At 49.5% G+C, this 19,291-nt stretch overlaps 1 protein-coding gene across 1 annotated transcript; it reads right to left on the bottom strand.

The window, feature by feature from the left end:
- Positions 1-523: 523 nt before the first annotated feature.
- ADGRG5 (adhesion G protein-coupled receptor G5) lies at positions 524-11,029 on the bottom strand (the record flags this gene model as incomplete). Its single annotated transcript, XM_081031474.1, has 11 exons — positions 524-624; positions 997-1,274; positions 3,485-3,602; positions 5,574-5,842; positions 6,098-6,219; positions 6,946-7,098; positions 8,298-8,414; positions 9,100-9,219; positions 9,839-9,995; positions 10,657-10,735; positions 10,966-11,029. 11 exons carry the CDS (start codon positions 11,027-11,029, stop codon positions 524-526), a joined length of 1,578 nt encoding a protein of 525 aa, XP_080887600.1.
- Between the last annotated feature and the right edge of the window lie 8,262 nt (positions 11,030-19,291).

Raw genomic sequence — 19,291 nt, 5'->3', positions numbered from 1 at the left:
GGGCAGGGCCCAGCAGGCTGGCTGTGTCCCCCCCACCCATCCCCAGCAGGCAGGTGCAGTCAATGGGGCCCACTCTCACTCTCTTCCTCCCTGGTTCTATTCAAGCCCCCAAAGCTTGGGCTAGGTAGGACCAGAGCCATCTGGCCTATGTCAAAACTGTGAGGGTCCCTGAGAAATGACAGACCAAGGTCATACAGTAGGACTCAGAGCCAAGCTTTGAAACGTGGTCTCCTGACTCCCAGATTAGTGCTCTGCCCATAGGCCTTGCTGGCCAGGTAGGTCCAGATACCAGAGTGAAGTTTCCACCCCCTCGTGGGGTTGGACCTGCCCAGAGGAGAATGCCAGGGGACGCCGAGCAAAATCCTCTTCTCTGGGCCCAGAGAAGCCATGGAGGTGGAAAGCCTCCTTGGAAGGTACAGTGACCTCTGGTGTCCAGCAGCTGGCCTGACACCTTCTCTGGTGGAAGCCAGTGCCTCGTCTGCAGGCAGCCAGAGGCTGGGGGTTCCGGGCCAGGAGGTCCCGACTACTGCGTTGTCTGGGAGGAGCTGCATGCCTCCATCTTTGTCTCCACCTCTGCCTCTGAGTGGCATCTCCGGGAACAGAACCACAGGAAGAGAAAGAGCCCTGCAAGCAAAGGGTTGGTCAGTGGGAGCATCCCAGGAGCAGCAGGGGGCCTGTCCCACAATCCAGACGCCTCTTTAGATGGAGGAGTTGGGCCTCCCTGAGGCCTAGGAGTAATTTTCAGCAGCCCTTCCTGTTAGAGGCCAGAGGGGCAGAGCAAAGGAGCAGGAGGACCTGGCCACCGCTAGCCCACAAGGTGCCTTTGCAGACCACAGGGCGGCACCCCTTCCTCTGGGAGGATGTGGCCCTAATCAGCTTGTCAGAGGGCTGGATTTCAAGCCCCAATCACCCCCTGGACAGGAAGCCCTTCAGTAGTAAACATCTACCAGCTGTGCACAGCCCAGGGGCTTCCTCCAGGGCAACCACAGGACCCACCATAGAACGAGTTGAAGATGGTGAAGAGGAAGAGCTGGGGCAGCAGAAAGACACCAAAGGAGAAGAAGGCCAAGGTCCAGGTGGTGCCCAGCAGCACGGTGAGGCCCAGCACGGTGATGGTGTCCCGACAGGCCCGATTGCCCAGCGCTTTCTCCCGCACCTTCAGCCTGTGCAATGTCCGCAGCACCCAGGCCAGTACCACCAGGTTGAAAAGGGATGTGAGGCCACCATAGCCCATGACCAGGATGCTGTGCGCCTCGGGGCTCCGCACCCAGCATCTGCAGGGGAGGGGCAAAGTGCCAGGGTTGGTGTGGCTCCCAAGGTCAGGGGAAGCCACGCGCTCGTGGGCCCCTGGACTGCCTCTTGAACCCTGTTCGGTCTCCTGTCTCAGACCTGTTGTTTCTCGCCTGACTGCACACATGGTGAAGTCCTAGTCCTGGCTCAGCAGCCAGACTGCCACAATACACGCGACCTGCCACCTCTGCCCCTGTCTGCAGCCCCTGCATGCCTCCTTTCCAGCCCTTTGCCTCCCCAAGACACCTTCAAGACAGGTGTCTCCTTTTCGCCAGTCAGACACCATGTCACATGCTTTCCCTGGATTAGCCCATTCAATCTTCATGATGACCCTCTGAGGCAGGTGTGTAATCACAGACAACCTACAGATGAGGAAACTGAGGCTCTGGCTTAGGAATGCACACCAGTAAAAGGCAAAGGTGGGATTTGAAGCCCTGTGGTCTGAGCCAAGAGCCTGTGTCCTTGTTTGGGCTCCTGCCACTAGGCACAAGGGTCCTTGAATGTCATTTTTGGGTTTCAATCAAGTTCATGAGTGTGGTTGTGGGTCATTCCTTTCCACCAGCAGACCACTGTCTCGCCAGGGTGGTTCTACCACGTCGATGAATCCAGTGTCCTGCCGGTGGACATCGGAGTTATTTTCAAGGGTTTTTTAAATTGCTGTTTGTGAATAGGAATACATATATATGTCACCTCACACCTGTCAGAATGGCTGTTATCAAAAATACAAGAAATAACAAGTGTTGGCCAGGATGTGGAGGAAAAGGAACACTGGTGCACTGTTGGTGGGAATATAAATAGGTGCAGACACTAAGGAAACAGTAGGGAGGTTCCTCAAAAACTTTAAAATAGAACTACCATATGATCCAGCAATTCTACTTCTGGGTATTTATCCAAAACAAACAAACAAGAAAAACCCAGAAACACTAACTGGCAAAGACACACGCTCCTCCACATTCACCGCAGTATTATTTACAATAGCCAAGATATGGAAGCAGCTTAAGTGTCTATTGATGGAGGAATGGATGATGGATGTCGTACACAGTTGAGGGGAGAGAGAGAAGTAAGAAAGACTTGAGAGAAGTTAGTTCTTAGGGTGGCAGCTCTTCTTGTCCCATGGAATTGTCACTTTAGTTCTTCTGTCCACATTGCATATTATATAATAAAATACATGTTTAAAGAGTCCTAAGTCATATGTTCTCAAAAAAACCAACCCGACCCTCACAGTGAGAGGAATTAACCCCATCTCAAACCCACCCTGTGCCCGGAGCCCTCACCTCCAGGAAGGCAAGAGGGACCATGCTTGGAGGCCAAGCTCTGGAGCCAGCCTGCCTGCAACCAAGTCCCAGCTCTGCAATTGACCAGCTGGGTCTCCTTGGGCAGGAGAGCTGTCTTAGGCTGTCTGTGGCTCACTTTCCCTAACTAAACAAGGGCTGACCGTAGGACCTACTTCTTGTCGCGAGGATTAAATGGGCTAATACACAAAGCTTGCCACAGAGTCAGACCTCTGTGGTTCCGCCAAGCAAGGTAACGATGGCCAACTGCTGGTGATGGGTCCGCAAAGGTTTATGAAGCTATTCTCTGCGTTGGCTGTTCAGAGACTTTTCATAACAAGAAAAAGGTAACGTCCTAGGGCACAGGAAGAGGCAACAGAGTCTGTCCTCCAGACCCCTCTGCTGCCTCTCCTTCTACTGCCCCCTGCACATGCTGAGCCTGGTACCTGGGCCGTCCCAGCCCCCAGAGAACTCTCTTCTCTGACGAGGAGGGATTGAGGGATGGCAGGCCATGCCAGGCATAAGCAGGAGAAACCGGAGCCTGAGTGAATGAAACACGATGGTGGGAATGGAGGACACCCAGGCTCAGGCTGAGAGCCACAGCAGGGTCTGAGAGCTGGGCCGGCAGCTGTGCATTGCCAGGAGCCAGAGGCCTGGGAGACCTGTGAACAGGTGCTGGAGTCCATGCCACAGCTTCCTAGAGTTAGCCAGCCTAGAACTCCAGCCTGCTCTGCAGGAGACCTTGGGAATCCAGCAGAAGGGATATGGCAAAGCCCCCTGCAAACTGTCCCCTGTCTAAGCAGTAGCCCACTACCTGCCCCACAGCCAGTGCCCTGCTTACAGGACATCCTATTGAGAGTCCCAGGGTCAAGTGGCCCTTCTGCCAGAGCCAGGGAAACTGCCACAGCCCTGCACGCACTCACATGGACACGTTCTGGAAGCTCGTGCTGTTTCCCTGGCTGTCGAAGATCGGGATTGCATGGCGGCCATAGGCTGAGCTCTTGATGGCAAGGAGGAGGAGTATCAGAAAGGCCGGGACCCCTGAGGAGTGGGACAGAGGCTCAGCATCTGCCAGGACACCCCAGGGACAGGCTGTACATGAGTCCCAGGCGCTGCTAAAACAGAATTCTACTGGACAAGAGGGGTTAGGAAAAGAGACTGTCCTGAGCCCCCAGCTCCTGTGAGCCAGCTTCAGAGTAATTGCCCTCGTGGTCTTAGAGAAAGTTGCTCTGCAAAGTGATGTGATTGAGGGTTCTAGGGTGGGACAGTAATGGCAGCAGTAGTTGTCACACTGAGGAAGTGGTGGCTAGGAGATAACAGGAGACAGTGTTGGGGAACTGATGAGGAAACAGATAATAAAGGGAGGGGCTAGGATGGTTGTAGAGATAACAATGATGGTGGGGCCAGAGACTGGTGAAGACAAAGGTGAAGATGGTGGTGATGATGGAGGTGGGGGGGGATGTAGTGAAAGTGGTGGTGGAGGTGGTGGTGGTGTTGGAGGTAGAGGTGGTGGAGGTGCTGATGGAGGTGGTGGTGGTGGTGTTGGAGGTGGTGGTGGTGGTGGTGTTGGAGGTGGTGGTGGTGGTGTTGGAGGTAGAGGTGGTGGAGGTGCTGATGGAGGTGGTGGTGGTGGTGGTGGAGGTGGTGGTTGTGGTGTTGCAGGTGGTGGTGGTGGTGTTGGAGGTGGTGGTGGTGGTGTTGGAGGTAGAGGTGATGGAGGTGGTGGTGGTGGTGGTGTTGGAGGTGGTGGTGGTGGTGTTGGAGGTAGAGGTGATGGAGGTGGTGGTGGTGGTGGTGTTGGAGGTAGAGGTGATGGAGGTGGTGGTGGTGGTGGTGTTGGAGGTGGTGGTGGTGGTGTTGGAGGTAGAGGTGATGGAGGTGGTGGTGGTGGTGGTGTTGGAGGTAGAGGTGATGGAGGTGGTGGTGGTGGTGGTGTTGGAGGTGGTGGTGGTGGTGTTGGAGGTAGAGGTAATGGAGGTGGTGGTGATGGAGGTGGTGGTGGTGGTGTTGGAAGTGGTGGTGGTGGTGTTGGAGGTAGAGGTGGTGGAGGTGCTGATGGAGGTGGTGGTGGTGGTGGTGTTGGAGGTGGTGGTGGTGGTGTTGGAGGTAGAGGTGATGGAGGTGGTGGTGGTGGTGGTGATGGAGGTGGTGGTGGTGGTGTTGGAAGTGGTGGTGGTGGTGTTGGAGATAGAGGTGGTGGAGATGCTGATCGAGGTGGTGGTGGTGGTGTTGGAGGTGGTGGTGGTGGTGGTGTTGGAGGTAGAGGTGGTGGAGATGCTGATCGAGGTGGTGGTGGTGGTGTTGGAGGTGGTGGTGGTGGTGTTGGAGGTAGAGGTGGTGGAGATGCTGATCAAGGTGGTGGTAGTGGTGTTGGAGGTAGAGGTGGTGGAGGTGCTGATGGAGGTGGTGGTGGTGGTGTTGGAGGTGGTGGTGGTGGTGTTGGAGGTAGAAGTGGTGGAGGTGCTGATGGAGGTGGTGGTGGTGGTGTTGGAGGTGGTGGTGGTGGTGTTGGAGGTAGAGGTGGTGGAGATGCTGATCGAGGTGGTGGTGGTGGTGTTGGAGGTAGAGGTGGTGGAGGTGCTGATGGAGGTGGTGGTGGTGGTGTTGGAGGTGATTGTGGTGGTGTTGGAGGTGGGGTGTTGGAGGTGGTGGTGGTGGTGTTGGAGGTGGTGGAGGTGCTGATGGAGGTGGTGGTGGTGGTGTTGGAAGTAGACGTGATGATAAGAATAGTAATGTAGGAAGTGGTAGTGGGTATTGGCAGGGATGATGACCAGTGGTCATGGCAGTAGTCACTGCTGCCTCTCCTTCTACCCTCCTCCTGCATATGCTGAGCCTGGTCCCTGGGCTGTCCCAGCCCCTAGAGAACTCTCTTCTCTGATGAGGAGGGGTTGAGGGCTGGCAGTGCGATACTAGGCACAAGCAGAGAAAGCAGAAGAGAAAGAGAAGGGTTGGCAGGGGCAGATACCCTGTCCAGCTGGAAGTCTCAGGAAGCTAGAAGGGCAGAAGGCTTACCCCAGCCCACTGCACCGAGCTTGAGCATGTATCTGCGGATGTAAATGTTGTAGACACGCCCGAGGAGAAGGTAGAGGTTGAAGCCTTCAATGGCCATCCAGGTGAGGCAGCTGAGCAGCGCGTAGTGCAGGATGGAAGCCAGCGCCGTACATGCTGACTCGGGCACGCTGGGCATGGCCAGTACGGGGCTCAGCAGGAAGGTGACATTCAGGAGCAGCACAGAGGTGTGCAAGTTCATGTGGATGTGTGTTGTGGAGTCACTCTGCTTCCTGTGGGTGGGAGCATGGCCTTCCATGGCCTGGGGACATCATACCAGCAGCACCACCCCGTGGGCTCATAGACACACAATGATGGGGACCCAGGGGGCAGGGACCCAATAGCAGCCATGCAGTGAGGCTTGTCTCCTGCCTCCTGGCGTCCGCCCTCCGGAGAAGCCCACGCCACTCTGGGAGACCAAGTGGGGAAGAAGGAAGGGTGCCGAGCAGCACTGGGTGGGCAGGCTCGGCAGCAGGGCAGGGGAATACCTGGCATGGAAGTGCAGCAGGATAGCGAGCAAGGAGGCCATGATGGAGACGCTGCAGCCCACGATGGAGATGTACGTGAGAGGCGCCACCAACTCTGCGGGCATCGGGGCTGGGGAGATTTGCTGTGGGAGGAAGGGTGGCTAAAGGCTGGAAGCGTAAAAATGCCTCCCACCCAGGCTCAATTGGAGACATGTGCCAAGACCCCAGCTCCAAGCCCCACCCCACCCCCACAGTACTCACCATAGTCTTGGCTTGATAAAAGCCATGGCAGACATAGTGGCTCCTTCGCTCCCAACTCCCATCTCCCCTTCCTCTATGAGAACGTCCCCTCCCTCCCTCTCTATGCACGTGAGTGGAATCAACACTTCTCCCACTGTGTGTGGAGAGGTGCACCAGGCCTAGCCAGTCAGAGCCCTCCCTCCTCATGCCCACAGAGCTTGATTAAGGCTGGTGCGAGGGACTCAATCGCAAGATTTGGGCTGGCAAAATTGGGGAAGAGACGCTCTCATTCTACTGGCCCAAATGCTAGTAGGAGGTGAGCCTGGAAGTGCTGGCAGCCATCTTATGATCTCATGGGGAGATCCTGTCTGTGGGCTAAGCCAGTACAAAGCCAACACACTTGAGAGACAGAGATAAAGTCCTTTCTTTATCTGATGCTTTGGGCTCTGCCTGAAGTCTAACTCAGCCTTTTCAGGAATATAAGCTCTTTCATTTCTTTTCTTCCCCCTCTAAACCCAGCTGAGTTGGATTTTCTGTCCCTGACACCAGCCTTTGCCTTCCTCCTCTGTCCTGAACAGGGGGCCTCCCGCAGCTCTGACTCCCCTCACCCAGACTGGGTGCGCACATACCATGAGAACAGCAAAGTAGCTCAGGTGATTGCAGCGGCACAGCACCTGTGAAGGTGAGGGCTGCTCTGTACGACAGCCCTCAGGGCTCCAGACGCCCCAGCGGTGCTTGCTGGCTCCCTCCTTCCAGAAGACACAGGTCACTGAGTAGCCTTCCTAAGGAGAGATGCTGGAGTTTGGTGCCTCCAAGGGGTGCAGGGGAGGATGATGGATCGGGGTCTGGAAACTGTGGGGGCCAAAGGAGACTCCACTGCACCCTCGTCAACATTTTACCAGGCACTGGCTGGGCTTTGCCATCAGGCTGACCCAAATTCTAGCCCCACCTGCACACAGACCCTGAGAGCGACTTGGGCAAGTCACATAGCTTCTCTGAGTCTCATCTGAGGTAGTGCCATGGAAAATCACGAAGGAAGGAGCAGGGAAGCCCTGAGGAGGGAAGGGACAATTGGGACACTGAGACCTTAGAGGACATGTTGGATTTCAACAGAATTGGAGCAAAAACATTCCAGGTGAAGGTAACCGCAGGGCAAAGGCCCAGAGGAATGGAAGTGAAGGATGATGGTGAAATTGAAAGTGCAAAGGAGAGGGTGATGGGAAGATAGGGCCAGAGCGTAGAGACTCTGGACTTTTCAGGAATGCCAGACAGAAGAGCAGAGGTATCAGGGCTTGTGCCCACCCCACAGCCTTTTCCCCTTCTTTGGGTATCGGCATCTGCACTTCCCTTGAGGACCCACCCCCTACTCCCAATGGCAGGTCAGATGAATCCAGCCTGGTCCCTGGGCCATGCAGCCCGGGCCAGGCCAATCCACACACTCCATTCCCCTGGGCACAGTGATGGTTCAGAGATGGACACGTGACCTAGCTGGACCCTTAGGGACTACATTCTGGGACCCTGATTTGCACTGGCAAAAAAGAGCCTGCTGAGAAGAGGGGAGAGCAGTCTAGTTCTTCAGCTGCCATCTTGTCACAGAGTGAGAGCCAAGGCAGGAAACCATTGCTGAGAGAAGGAAAGAGACCGAGCGATTACAGTGTCGTATCAGCCCCTGGATCCAGCCGTGCCTGAAGCCGAAGAGCCCTGAACATTTCATATACATGAGCCAATAAATTCCCTTTCATGCTTAAGGTGGCTGGAGCTGGTTTTCTATCATTTGCAACTTAAAGAACCCTGACTAATGCAGTGAGTAAATGTTCCTCTTTCTTATTTCTTTGGCAGGAATTTTCAAAATGTGATGGATTTAAACCAGTTTGTTTCCAAGATAGTTCCACAGGTTTGGGTTTGGTCAACCCAATAATGTTCAACACGACAGCCACGAGGGGGAAGAGGTGGGGTGGAAATGGAGGTGCCCCCACAGTACCAGGCTTTGGTTGTGCCAGAAACTGATGTTGATCATCTCTGTGAGGTTGTTCACGTGTCTATGGCCCAGCTGGGCCCCCAGGACGTAGTTATTGAGCAGAGATGCATTGATGTCATTCTGGAAAGGCAACAGAAGAAGAGCTGACTAGAGAGGACACAAGGAGACCCTGGACCAGGTCCCAGAGCCCCCTTCTCCAGCCCCTCCTCCCTGGATGAGAACAAGCAGCATGACTTCATGTGTATGGTGTGGGCCAACCTGGAAAGCTGTTTTCTCACCACCACCACCACCATCCCCACCCCCCACCCCCGCTCCACCTCCCATCTGTTTAATGGATTCCAACCTTGTACTTTCAAGGCCAAGGTTAAAAGACATTTTCTCCAGAAGAACCTCCTGGGCTGCTCACTGGGAACAACCCCGACCCCACCCTGACTCACACATCACTTTGTATCTCGATGGTCATAATCAACCTTGAGATAAAATTAAGTCTTTAAGGTCCTAGTCTAGTTGTCAAGGTAGAGAGTTCTCTGAGGACAGGGATCCTGTGACCTTCTTTGTCTGTCTCATCCATAGGGTCATGCACATACATGGTAGGTTCTCCTAAGTCACACGTGCACATTGGAATTGTACACCCACCATTCTGCTAAAACTGAAGCCCAGAGAGGGGCACTGGCTGGCTCAGGTTGCACATGGGCTAGTCCACTGATACTGGTCCCCACCCAGAGTCTAGGCAGTGGCATGGATGCCTGCATCGCCCCCAGGAAGGGGCCAGCGCCTGCCCTCATGGGCCCACCATGGCTCTGACCTGGAAATAGCGGGCAGTGAAGAAGTAGATACAGATGAGACGTAGATCCCTGGGGCGGCGCGTCCTACAGGTCTCCCGGGTCAGCTCAGCGGGGAACTGCATGGCATGCCGGACCGGGGCCTGCACAGGGCCAAAGACAGGCTGAGCCTGGTGTCTGAGGCCTGCAGACCAGCCCCGGCACCTTCTCTGGCCCCCACTCCCCGTGAAGCCCTCCCGGCTTACCCTGGCATTTCCTTCCCTTCCTCGGGGCCTCCACCTACAGAACCCTACTCCCTGGCTGCACCTTCTCCCACACTTCTCGAGATCCAGGTCTTCTCGCTAGCTGCTCCAGCTTTGAATTTGGGTTATTTACCTCACCCAACTCAGCCCTAGGGGGTATGGAGTGTCAGCCCCTAGCACCCAGGCATTCAGCAGGAATCACACCAGGCTCTTCAAAGGAGCCCAGATTCCCTGGCCTCTCCCATTGCTGCCACCCCCACCCCTCCATGGGCCTGTAAAAACATGAAGAGAATTCTGATCTTGAGGGGCCACAAAGCACCCTCATTTCTCTCATTCACATGAGGAACATCAGCCCCATTTTATGGAAAAGACAACTCACTTGTATGGTAATACCCGGATTTGTAAAGGGGGTGTACGGCAGGGAGGGCAGTGGAGCCTGGGGAAAGTTCAGACCTTAAACCCCTAGAGGATTTCTGGGGTGGAGGCACTGGTCAGTCCCCATCCTTTGATCGCCTCTGACCTGGGGAACAGGCTTCAGGGCCGCACTGTTCAGCGAGAGGCCAGCAAAGTCACAGCCCAGTTTGAAGACCAGCGTCTGAATGGTGGATGTCTGCAAGGTGAGGTTGGAGCCCTGGAAGCTGGCATTCAGCAGCCTGTTCTCCAGACCACGGATGAACCTGAGGGCAAGAGAAATGACCATAGCCCAGAGTGGGGGTGGGGACAGAAGGGCTCCAGACAGCCTGGGAAGGCAGGCTCTCCCCCACGCCTTATCCCTGTCACTCCCACCTCTGTACCTTCACATACACAGTGTCCCTGGCACACTCTTATATCCCCATCCCACTCATCCCATTCTTCTGATTAACTCTTGGTCAGGTCCCAGTTTGTTGACACCTCCTCCAGGAAGCCTTCCTTGGCTGTTCCCTGCTGACTGAGTGAAGTGCTCCCATAATGCCTGGCTTCCCTAGCCAATCATCAGCATTCCCCTCTCATTCAGAGCTGCTTGGTCTTTGGGTCACAAATCCTGGAAAGGCCAGCCTGAGTTTTGGAGCCCCTTTCAAAAAAAAATGCACAGAGATTCATGATTCTGCAGGTGGTTTCATGGATTCCATGGTTAAGGTTTCCCAACCAGACAGTAAACTCGATGAGGGTAGAGAGATATGTCTATCCTGCATCTCCAGAGGTCAGTGTCAGACACACAGTAGGTACTCAATAAATGCATGTTGGATAAATGAATTAATGGTCTACACTAGACCAACCCTGGACCACTGATTCAATGTCCAAGCTGGGGGTGGGAGGCACAGACGACACTAGTCAGGCCAGGAGGGACATGCAACTCACTCAGCAGAGGAAATCGAGATCCGTTTCCTGGGCGGCATCTCCATTCTCTCCATCCAGCGCAGGGATTCTTGGGATGCCTCTGTGGGGAGTGAGTCAGACCCCCACCTCAGACTCTGTCTGCAGCTGCCCTCTAGCCCCATGGACTCTGGGCCATCCACTCCAGCCTGGGCCTACTAATTCACTGTGTTGCTTCCCCAGGAGGCCTAAATGCCCCCTTTCAATCTCCCATGGTTTGAGGCCTCCCCGTTTCATATCACAACTGGGGGCCTGAGCTAGGATTGCCCCTACAGCTCAGCAGATCCCTCTTACCTGTTGTCCCACTCTGAGCAGTCACGAGACACAGACAGAGCAAAAGGGCTGCACAGTAATCCATGTCCTATGCCAGGTCTCCTCCAAGGATCAGGTCTCGCCCTGGAAAACGTGCGTGCTGTTATCATCATGGTCAAAGAGTGACCTCTAACTTCTAGGCGTCTGGCATGTTCCCAGGGTAGGACACATACAGCACATTACTTGATCCTCGTTACTCCTGCATTTCACAGATGAGGAAACTGAGGCTCAGAGAGCAAGAGGTCTTGCTTTGCTTGATGCTGCCTGAAGCCAGGTCTCTGTGACTCCAGAATCCTTGACCATTTCGTAACACCTGCCATTAGCAGCTTTGCCACCCTCCCAAAATGTGGTCTCTCTGGGGGGCTTCCCCAGGGCCCTGACTTCACCTAGGGGGAAGTTGCTTGGAAGCAAGCAACACGTTACCTTGTGCAGCCCTTCATTAACCCACCATGTGACTTCGGGCAAGGATCTGGCCCTTTCTGCCTTCATTTTCCTTGGTTTTAAAATAAACTAATAACCTCCTGCTTAATGACAGTAAATTTATATCTACTCACTGAAACTCCAAGAAAATGAGAGTGAGTGAATAAAAATAGACACCAAGCCACAAAGACAGAACAATGGGAAAGAAGACAACAGCAAATGAGTGATGTCAGCAAAACTTTGGAGCTACAAAGCAGGTTGCCACCTTGTGATACATTTAGCAGACCTAAAAAGTTGAACCAAAGTGCTGCCGTGGGGAGAGATATGGAGGAGTTGGGGGAAAGGGAACAGGGAGAAGTCAGCTAGTTCAAACCTCACACCCTTGAAGGCAATTGAGAACATGCAGGAACCCCTAAAGGCAAGAAGGAGGGGGAGGCTGAAAATGGGGCATTGGTTTTGAGTCTCCAGGATGGAGATCTCGAAGAATAAAAGGAAGAGCATACACAGACTATCTGGCAAGCTTGAACATCTGAAAAAATTCTTGTGAGAAATGCGCTATACAAAGCTTGCAAATGAAAAATAAAAACAAGCAAGCAACTTGCTTGCTTCCTGTACAAGCAAGTTGTACAGGAAAGAAAATGGAATCTTGCTACACAAATTGACTTAATAGAGGATAAAATGTACATGGTCATAACGAAAACATTAAATAGGAGATTTATTTTTTAATGGTGTAAAGACCATGTTAAAATGATTTCGACTTTCATTTACAATGTAGAGAACATCATTCCCATCTTGACAATGGAAAAAGCCAAATAAGGTCCAAAATTAATTTTCGAGCCCTTTAGAGAGCTGAAGTCACAGGTGACCAAGTAAACTGATTTCCAACACGCAATAAGCCCTTCAAGGACAAACCGTTTCCCTTTTTACAGAACGCAGGAGGAAGAGGTAATCGCCACAAAAGCAGAAGAAAAGAAAACTGATATCTTAATGAATTCTTAAAGGCTGTGTGTGAACTAGTGTGACAGTTTAGAACCCCTGGGAGCCCCAGATACGAGGAGAGTATGTTTCTTCCCACAGTTTTCTACTGGGTGTTCATGAGAATGACTGGGGTAGGGCAGAGGTCTGAGAGAGCCCCCAAGGTGACATAGACAGGCAGAACCTTCCAAAGTCTAAGAGTAGAGCAGGAGTACCAGGAGAAGCCATCTGAGCGCTGGGCCACGCATGAGTACAAAATGGTGACTGGCTGAAGCTAGAGACAGACATCTGCACCCTGGCCTTCCTCTGATATGACACCCTCATCCCACAGGCCCCTGACCTGCTACTGGGCAAAGCTCTGCCACCTCTGATGGACAAACCCATAGTATACAGAAGATGAAAAACCCACCTACCCCCAAGCCTGCACTGACACTAAGCAAAAGCCATTTGCTACTGGCAAGGAGGGAAACCCAGGATTTTGCACTGATATAAAACAGAGGGCTTCTGCAGAAAAGACAGGAACCTCACTCACACCCAAGACACCCCCACACACACACCAATACAAGACAGAGTTTGACTCCCATGGGGTAAAGGACAGCAAGTCTGCCTGCGCTCTAGCACCTGCTCTGAATGAGAGGCAGAGGTTGTCACTGGAGAAGAATCAAAAAAGCTCAAAAAGCTCCACTCCTGGAGCTCAGGTACAAGGCTTTCTAAGACTGAGGCTAGAGAAAGAGAACAAAGAATTCACAAAACTTGCACCAAACAACCAGTAACAGCAGTCTACTACTGGAAGAGGGGCTAGAACACAAAATAAGATTCCCTCTGTGTTGCATGCATGGACAACAATACTGAGAAAATTCCTGTGGGACTCAGGCCTAACAAAAAGTAGTAGCAATCCACCACTGGAGAAATGTGAAGCCTGTGGTGCAGAGGTTAACTATGGCAACAACAAAACCTAAACTCAAATCAACAAAGACTAGATTGATTCAATGGCCTATACTAAAGCCATAACATAAGAAATATGACCATTTCTAAGTATAAATATCATTTACCTCACTCACTACTGTTCTTTTATACACAACGCCCACTATTTAATCAAAGATTTCTCCCTCTCCCTCTCTCTCTCTCTCTCTCTCTCTCACACACACACACACACACACACACACGCACACACACACACACACACACACTCAAAATCAAGAAGAAACAAAAAAACAAGACTCATTGTGAAGAGATAAAAGAGGCAATAGAACCAGACCCATAGAAGGCCAAAATGTTGAAACTATCAGATAGGGACTTTAAGATAAACTATGATGCATATGTTAAAGGATGTAGTGGAAAAGGTGGACTTCTAAGAACAGATGGGAAATTTCAGGAGAGCAATAGAAACTTAGAAGAGTCAAGTAGAAATGAAAAACTCAATCTCAGTGTTAAAGAATTTCTTCAATGGATTAATCAGCAACCTAGACATAGCAAAGTAATCAGTGAACTTGAATATAGAGCAATATAAATTATCTAAATTGAAACGCAAAGAGTAAAAACAGTGAAAATTTTTAAAAAATGAATACCCAAGAACTGTGGGACAAGAGCAAATGGTCAAAAATACCTGCAATTAGTCTCAAATGGAAGAAAAAGAACAAAGAAATATTTGAAGAAATAATGGCCAAAAATTTTCCAACATTAATGAAAAACAACAAATCACAGATCCAAGAAACTCAGCAACACTCAGTGGGTTAAATACAAAGAAAAACACATCTAGACACATCATAGTCAAACTGCCACAAAACCAAAGACTAAGGAAATCTTGAAGGCAGACGGAGGAAAACAGAATAAGCTGCTGATACAGGCAACACATGAATGAATCTCAAAATCATTCTGCTAAGTGAAAGAACCCAGATACAAAGGACATATGATTCCACTTCTGTGATCTTCCAGAAAATCAAAACCATAGTGTTAGAAAACAGATTACTAGTTGTTGCCAAGGGGAGGGAAAAAGGTACTGACTACAAAAGAACACAAGGCAACTTTTCAGGATAATAGAAACAGTCTACATCTTGATTGTGATAAGTGTGTATACACGACTGTATACATTTGTCAAATCTCATTCAATTACTCTCCAAAAGGGTGAGTTTTATTGCATGTAAAGTATACCTCTATAAACAGGACTCCAGAAAATCAAAACAAAAATAGATTGAGAGGATGGAGAAGAACAGGAAAGGGGAGGGGAGGACAGGAGAACCAATCTTCCTCCTTTTGTGAGGGACAAAGTCACAAACTCACAGAGCTTCAAGGTGGGAGAAATCAATGGTGGTAGCAGAGGGAAGTATAGTTAAGATCATGGGCTTTAATTTTTCTACCATTGGATTTGCAAAGATCTGAAATACGATAACACCTAGTGAAAGACAGGCACATTCCACTCCTTGTGGGTGTGTCAAGAGTATAACGTTTCCAAGGGCACTGGTTGATGATTCGTACAAACTTTTCTTTCTGAAAATCCTCTGACCCAGAAAACTCATTTTTAGGAATTTATCCTATGGAAATAATAAGGCAAGCCAGAAATATATATGTAGAAAGATATTTATAAAACCATTGTTAATCATAAACAAAAATGGAAAACTATGTAAATGTTCATCAATAGAGGAATAGTTAAATAAATTACAGATCAATGCCACTGTGGAAAACAGTTTGGCAGTTTCTTATAAAACTAAATATGCACCTACCATATGACCCAGCCGTAGCACTTTGGGGCATTTATCCTAGAGAAGTAAAAACTCATGTTCACACAAAAACCGATATACGAACATCGTAACAGCTTTGATCACTGTAGCCCCAAACTGGAAATGATCCCAATGCCTGTTCAATGAGTAAATTAAACAAACTGGGCTACATCCATGCCATGAAATATAAGTCAGCAGTTGGAAAAAAACTATTGATACATACAACTTGGATGGGTCTCCAGAGAATTATGCTGACTAAAACAAACAAACAAAACTAAACTAAATAAAAGCACCAGTCTCAAAATGTTGCATACTGTCTGATTCAATTTAAATAACATTCTTGAAATAACAAAATTATAGAGATGGAGAACAGACTAGTGGTCACCAAGGGTTAGGGAGGACAGGTGTGTGTCCGTAAAAGAGAGGGAGTCTTGTAGTGATGAGACAGTTCTATACCTTGATCATGGGTCTGGTTACAAAGAATTATACATGTCATAAAGTTGCACAGAACTAAACACACACACCCACACACATACACGAGTGCATATAAAACTGATGACATCTGAATAAAGTCTGTAAATTATACCAAAGTCAGTCTCCTAGTTTTGATATTGCAAGATATCACCATTGGAGAAAACTGGGTAAAGTGTACACAAAACCTTTCTATACTATTTTTTGCAGCCTCCTGTGAATTTATCATTTTTTAAAAAGTAAACTTTAAAAACAAACAATACAATGGATTCCCATTTCACTCTTAAAAATTACGATATAGTTATCCACATAAAAGAGGAGAACAGCATATCATTCATTGAGTGGAAAGAACAGGCTGAAAATAACACACATAATAAAATCACATTTCTGGAAAATTATCTTTATATGCATGTTTCAGCCTATGAGGATACCTAGAAGAGTGGTCGCCAAAATGCTAATGTTATTTGGGGAGAGAGGTTTTTTTACTTTCTTTTTTATGTTTTCTGTATTGTTTGAATTTTCTACAACAAACATGGATGAGTATTATCTTCACAACAGAAAAGCAAAAAAAATCTTTCCCTCTTCTTCAGCCTGTGGCAGCTCACGGCAGCCCACACCAACCACGGCTGCTCACGCCAGCCCAACTCCAGGGAGAGCTGTTGTTCACAATCTTAGCTGTAGAGGGCGCAGCTCACTGGCCCATTTGGGAATCCAACCGGCGACCTCGCCTGTTGGGAGCGTGGCGGCGCTCCAACCACCTGAGCCACTGGGCCAGCCCAAATAAAGAAATTTTAATGCTTGGGATTTTTTTAATGCTCCAAATGACAATTTATCATTATGGAAAAAATAATAATGACATATTACTTAAAAAAAAAGGGATGTTGCAAAACAATGGAACCCAAAGCTTATAAGAAATCATATTTTTATAGACACAAAATCTGGACAATGCACATCAAGGCATGAGCAGTGGTCATTTCTGGGGATGAGATTATGGGCCCATTGGTTTTGCTGGTCTGTATTTTCTAGGCTTACCCCATGCATTCCTCAATTTTTATTTACTCTTCAGATAGTTTAGAGATTTCTATCTTCCAAATATAAACAATAAATAAATACAGACAGTATACAACGCCAAGCTTCTGTTCCTCCTGTGTCACCCAACTACTCGGTTCCCAGTTAGCCACTCCCAGGGAACCACTGCTATTAGTGTGCTGTGTATCTTCCCGAATTTCTTCATACAAATAGAAACAGATATGAATTCTCCCATTTTGTTATTTTTTTAAAGTAGCATATTCTCTATACTGTTCTGTACTTTGTTTTTTTTTTCACTTAAAAATACACCTAGTACCTAGAGCTTCCACTTTTTTTTTTTTTTTTTGACAACTGCATGGTGTAATTGTAGGAATAAACCATAAATTATTTAACCAGACCCTTGTTAAGAGCCATTTGTGTCAGTTCGAGTCTTTGGCTCTTGCAAACAGTGCCGCTTTACTTACCCTTTCCCATATGTCCAAGTTCATCATCTGTCTGTTTTTATACTGGGTTAGACTTGCCCCTATTAACTTTTAGAAACACTTTACCTAATGGGAAACTCAGTTCTCCCTCGATTATTTGACTTGTAAATTTTTTCCTGGTTAGTCATTTGCCTTTTGACATTACAAATGGCCTTTTTGCCATATGGAAGTATACATAATTTTTATGTAATAAAAATTGCCAGTATTTTCTCTTTCAGCTTCTGGATTTTGAGTGATAGCTAGGAAGGCCTTCTCCACTCAGCATTATGAAGGAATTCTCGCCTAAGTTTCTTCTGGTACTTTTAAGGTTTCATTTTTTACATCAGAATCTCCAGTCCATTTGCATTGGCCCTGGAGACGGTGTTGAGATATGGATTCAATTTTTTTCATCCACTTGTCTTCACATTATTTATTAATATATGCATTCATTTTAAAAGAGAAGAGAGACTTTGGAGTCATGGAGTGTTGGGTTCTTATTCACTTGACTACCCTGTTATTTACTTGGCGGTGCACCTTGGGCAATTCATTTACCCTCCCTGAACCTCAGAGACGAGATGAGGGTAAAGGTTTGAAAGGAAGCCACTGAATAAAATCACTTGAAATGTTCCAGGTGAGAACACTGAGGACATGATAGTACAGAAAAAGACCTTGGGCCATCTTGTCCACCCTCTCACGGTATGAACAGGGAAACTGAGGCTCAGATAGTGGTTTGGATTTTACCTCCAGGGTCTAGACCTTAAGGCGGGGTCCCAGGCGGACACAGAGGGAAAACTCCAACTTCACCACCCAGCTGAGGAAATCAGGCCAAAGCAGAAGTGACACTCTCCCGGCACTCCATATAGAAGCTGTGGTTCCCTCCCCCTTTCCCAGGGGTAAACCACCATATTCACTTCTACTTATAGCCTTCAACATCACTGTCCCCAACCCGCAAGAGGTCACCACCCATTGTGACTCCATATCCTTGGCCATCTCCATCTTCCCATCACCCTGCAACCCCTTATTTAGGGCCCTTGGGAAACAGGACTCCCTGACTTGATTTCCAAAATGATTCCGATTGAGTGTGGGGAAACTAAATACCACACAGGAGTGTGCCTAGGGTTCTATAGCAGCCCGGTGGTCACACTGGGACTCAAGCCCAGGGCTCTAGATGCCCAGTCAAGGGCTCTGCCCGCTGTGCCCAGCCTCCCAAAGGTGGCTGGGTGGCTGAGCTGCTGTGTGGACAAGTAAGACCATACTTAAGGCCATAGAGAGATGAGGAGACATTCAGAGCACAGAACAGAGCCTTTGGAAGATGCAAATTTAATAACCACTTCCAGTATTCAGTGCCTGGGCTGCAACACTGGGCAAGACTCTTGACTGCTCTGTGCTTTGGGTTTCCTCATCTGTAAAATGAGGCCAATGAGACCTATTCGCCAGGGAGAAAGACTCAAACAATCGTTTCCATGACCTCCACTCCCGGGAATTGGGGCCTGTTCTGAATTCCTTGGCCAGGAATACATCTGCCCACATACCCCTTCAGCCCACCCTCTCCCCAACAGTAGTACAAGGGCCTGTTGAGCCAGCCACACTCCTTTATGGGACACCGCGGCCCCTGCCAAACACAAGCTGGAGCCCCACCTCTGGCCTCACCCTGGCCTGGGTGAGGACTGACCCTGTGATCTCTGCAGGAAGCCTTGACAGGTGCTATTATTAGCCCATTTCACAGGTAGGAAAGCCCAACAGGGTGTCTGAGAGCAAGCCAGCACTTGAGTCGTTTCCCTGAGATACACTGTCCCCAGAATCCAATTCAGGTCACTGAGAGAAACTGCACCTGCTCCAGTTTGCCCAGCACAAAGTCTGTACCAGGCCCTCACCCCTGTCACCTGAGGTGCAGGTTACTGGACTAGCTCCATTTCACAGATGAGAACACTGAAGTCCAGAAAACAAAGGTCCAGTAACTTGCCCCAGGCCACATGCGAGGGAGCTAAGATCTGAACCCAGCCCCTAACCACCCCTTAATTTAAATTGCCTTTTTTCAAAAACATAGATCTCTACATCCCCCAAGATTTTAAGTTGCCACTAAGAACCCAGAAACTGATGATGGAATGAAGATGGGTCCCCAGATTGCTGCTCGTGGGATGTCCCAAGCCCAGCACCCGCCTGGGCAGAGACATGCCCAGTGCCTCTGGGGAAACTGCAGGAAGGACAGAGAGCTGGGGGAGGAGGGAATAGAGA

The sequence above is a fragment of the Rhinolophus hipposideros genome (assembly GCF_964194185.1).
Source record: "Rhinolophus hipposideros genome assembly, chromosome: 21".
NCBI lineage: Eukaryota > Metazoa > Chordata > Mammalia > Chiroptera > Rhinolophidae > Rhinolophus > Rhinolophus hipposideros.
This window is presented reverse-complemented; position numbering and strand designations above follow the sequence as displayed.